Raw genomic sequence first — 3,723 nt, 5'->3', positions numbered from 1 at the left:
TTTCAATTAGTGATTTATTGAGCAAAATTTGTGCTGATGATGTTTTAAATCACTGTCCCTGGGGCTGGTTTTCTTCAGCAGCAAGTTCTCTGTGGTGGCCAAGTTCTTGCTGGTGTCTACCCTTCTGCTACACCCTTTCGTAGATCCTAGTGCTGACAACATTGTTCATGGTGCACTCCTAAAGGTAGAGAGATTTGTTAGACATGACTGCTAACAGATCAAACCTGCCCTCTCGTCTTTCTGCAGAACAAGCCTCAATTAAGGCCATAGAGACAAGTGAGTAGTTTGGTGGGTAGTCGCTCAAAAACATTATGTAAAAATGTAAACTTAGGGAACACTCACCACTACCATTTTTTCATCCACAATTTTTCTTTTGATTGTTGTCTGTTTGCCAAGCCATTTTTGGACCTGGATCATTGACCCACCTTCAAAAGTTATAAGGCTCTACAAAGAGACAGTGGTTAGAAGGAGTGATTCAGTTTTTTGTACCTTTTACCACACTAAACATCTACCTTTCAATTTAAAGTCTGAAATTCTGTTCCTCATACTGCTCAACTCAACTCTTGTTATGTTTTAATGCAGTCAGTTTAGAAGTCCCAGAAGACAACTAAATTTATGTTCTCATAAACAAGAATTCATAAGTTATTTTACCTTAATAATTGTTCTATTCTGTATAATCTTTCATACAATAACAAAATAAGTTGGAGGAAGGTTAAAAAAAAAAAAAAACGCTATTCGCTAGGTTTGCATCTGTAACCCTGGTACTTGAAGGTCAGAAGCAGGAGAATCCTAAGTTGCAGGCCAGCCTAGGTAACATAGCAAAGCCTTGTCTCAAACAGCAGTAACAAAAAGACTAGTAAGAACATTTAGCTCAATTAAGCTATCTGCACAATTAACAAAGGTTGACTTTATGTATGCACAGATTTTAAACAAGTCCAACCATACTTAGTAATAAGTTAACTGAATTAAGTTGAACCAATAAAATGAATTGAATGAACCATACCTAGCCACCTATTTTCCTCACTGGTTGGACACAAAAAAAGTTAACTCCAACTAACCTTCACTTTCCGGTTGTCTGCAGTGGTCTCTTCAAATTCTTCCCCCAACTTGAAGGAGATCTCCGTGTTCCTGCATGAGCTTCCTGCTTGGATGTCCATCCTTTCCCCATTGAAGCTAATACTAACACTTGGCTTTATTAGGCATGCAACTTTCCGGGGTTCACATTCTACTCCTGCGGGACAAGAAGAAAACTCACCTTATTCACACATTTAGGGAAGATATGCCAAGCGTCATTTTGAACACCAGCTCTTAAATAGTGTCTCCTTGCCCACTGAAATCTTGACTAACATACAGCCTTGCTTATTTGCAGACAGGTTCTTATTATATAGCCCAGGCTGGACTTGAGGTCAAGGTCCTCCTGACTCTGACTTGCAGACGTGAGCTACCATGAGGAGCCACAATGTCTTCTTTGATGTTTTCTGTAATCTCTAGAAAAGCCAAGGTGCAAGTTTGATATCTTGAAAAGCTAAATTCACTTTCTCAAACTTTTGTGCTTAATGTGAAGTGTGGACTTGCAGGATGGCTTTCAAGAGAACATTTAACCTTGTGGGAACTTACAAAGACTGTATGGGAAGCCCTCAGCTCAAGGGTGCTCAGGTTGGGGACTTTCCACTGTCAATATGACAGTAGGTAGATAGAGGCTGACTGTTCTCTCTGAATACATATTGAAGTCTAGTGTCCATTCTATCTGTGGATGCAATACACCTCCCTATAGGAAAACAGATCTGCGGATCTCAAGGAAGAATGAGATGGTCAGAATCTGGGCTCCAACCCTGACACGTGACAGCTTTGCTCCCTCTGAGCTTTCTCCATTGTAAAGCGTGGATGACTTGAGCCCTCCTCACCCTTGCTTTGGAAGAGTACACGAAAGGCTTAGAAAGGCCCAAGAGCAAAGTAAGATTTTGGTCACTCTTCCTCCTTGCTCCAGACTTAGCCCAGCTCCTAGTCAATACAGTGCCATTCTGGCCATAATCACAAGCTCCTCCCACTCCTCTCCTCTCTCCTCTCTCTCTCTCTCTCTCTCTCTCTCTCTCTCTCTCTCTCTCTCTCTCCACATATATTTATATATGCATATATAAGTAGATATATAGAAATATAAATGTATATAGACAGATGTAGACAAGTAATATATGGCATACATAATATATTACATATTAGATATGTAATGTACTAAGTATTTTTTCATAGCTAGGCTAGACTTGAACCCTCTCCTCTGTCTTCCTACCAGAGCCTTATGACAGCTGAGATTGGAGGTGTGCAATACTATATCCATTTCCAAGTTTCTTATATGCCCTCAAATTTATTCAAAACAAATTTGTCTATAATCCATGAAGAGATATGAAGATTTATTACTTCCTGAAATGTAAATGCTGTCTCTGGGAGAAGAACAAGTATTATATTTATGGTTATGTTAACTTATTAGGGAGTAAAACACTGCTGTTTCACTGCTTAGGATGAGTAAATATATTAATAATTGTATGCAATCATTGGTCATTCTAGGCAAAATGTAAAAAGAGAAGAAATCTGCATTTCATATGGTTTATTATTATAAAAGAGGTTGTCAATAACTATGAAAAATGAACTGACTATTGTTCCAGAATTCATAGAGGTGTAGCCGTTACAGACACAACTTGTTACAACTCATGGTTGACCACAGAGCTTGAAGCAGACATGAAAGACCCATTCTTCTGAGAGACAGCTAATGTCGAGATGGTCAGTCAGTAAGGAAAAACCATTCTATTTCTTCTCTCAAAAAGGAAACTTTCAAAACCATGTATTAAATAGTTGTCATACATGAGTGAACATTCTAGAAAATTCTAGACTCTAAATTGGTGGCTCTTAATTTGTGGGTTGCAACTCCTTCTGGGGTCAAATATCAGATATTCTGCATATCAGATATTCACATTATGATTCATAACAAATTATGGTTATGATGTTTGTTATGCCACAGTTATGTTTGGTGGCCATGACAACATGAAGAACTGTACTAAAGGACCTCGGCATTAGGAGGGTTGAGAACAACTGTCAAAGATGTTATTTGTTGCCACCATGCTTCTAAATTTATAATTAAAGTAAATCCCCAAACAAATTCAATTCATGTACTAATTACAACGATTCATTTACACAAATTTTGGGTTGAACAAAAGCTGCTCAATGAAATGATCCAGCTAAGGAGAAACTCGCTCAGGAGCGCAGCATGGATGACCCTCTACCAGGGGCCTGGGCTGGAGCATGTGGACTATAAACTGGGAGAGTGAGCTGTAAACGAGTTCAAAGTTTTTTAATGTTAATTATTAGTTATTATAATTAAAAGAAATATTAATAATAATCAGACTTATAAATGTCTCATATGAGTATAATCCAAGGTCACAAAAAGAAAATCATTTAAAAATTCATCGTGAGGTACAAAGGCAGCCACAACACAAAAGCCTCTTGCTACCAACTCCCGACTCCCATAATGGCGGCTCTCACCGAGTTCTCTCACGTAATTCTCGAAGTTTTCGCTGGAGACCAGTTTCCAGGTGCCTAAGAAGGGCTCAATCATCGTGCACAGCTTTCTGGGCAGATCAGGCACTCACAACCGAAAACTAAGAAGTGTGGGCATCACTGTGCCGCCAGCCCCTGCTTTTGAAGAACATCTTTGTCACGTGGCATTCCTGAAGC

At 39.1% G+C, this 3,723-nt stretch overlaps 1 protein-coding gene across 1 annotated transcript; it reads right to left on the bottom strand.

The window, feature by feature from the left end:
* On the bottom strand, nt 1–3,723 carry LOC114621525 (fatty acid-binding protein 9). Its single transcript, XM_028767819.1, has 4 exons — nt 3,532–3,723; nt 1,059–1,231; nt 343–444; nt 1–178 (listed from the first exon to the last, which is right to left on the bottom strand). Exons 1-4 carry the CDS (start codon nt 3,602–3,604, stop codon nt 128–130), a joined length of 399 nt encoding a protein of 132 aa, XP_028623652.1. The 5' UTR covers nt 3,605–3,723; the 3' UTR covers nt 1–127.

Source organism: Grammomys surdaster, unplaced genomic scaffold, assembly GCF_004785775.1.
Source record: "Grammomys surdaster isolate TR1022 unplaced genomic scaffold, NIH_TR_1.0 63, whole genome shotgun sequence".
Classification (NCBI taxonomy): Eukaryota; Metazoa; Chordata; class Mammalia; order Rodentia; family Muridae; genus Grammomys; species Grammomys surdaster.
The sequence above is the reverse complement of the archived record's forward strand: the minus strand, read 5'-3'. Positions and strand labels throughout refer to the sequence as shown.

Coding starts and splice junctions, on each gene's coding strand:
- LOC114621525 (XM_028767819.1), bottom strand. CDS start 3,604: ATGATTGAGCCCTTCTTAGGCACCTGGAAACTGGTCTCCAGCGAAAAC. Junction 445..1,058: donor CAGACAACCGGAAAGTGAAG/GTTAGTTGGAGT, acceptor GTCTCTTTGTAG/AGCCTTATAACTTTTGAAGG. Junction 179..342: donor TGGATGAAAAAATGGTAGTG/GTGAGTGTTCCC, acceptor CTCTACCTTTAG/GAGTGCACCATGAACAATGT.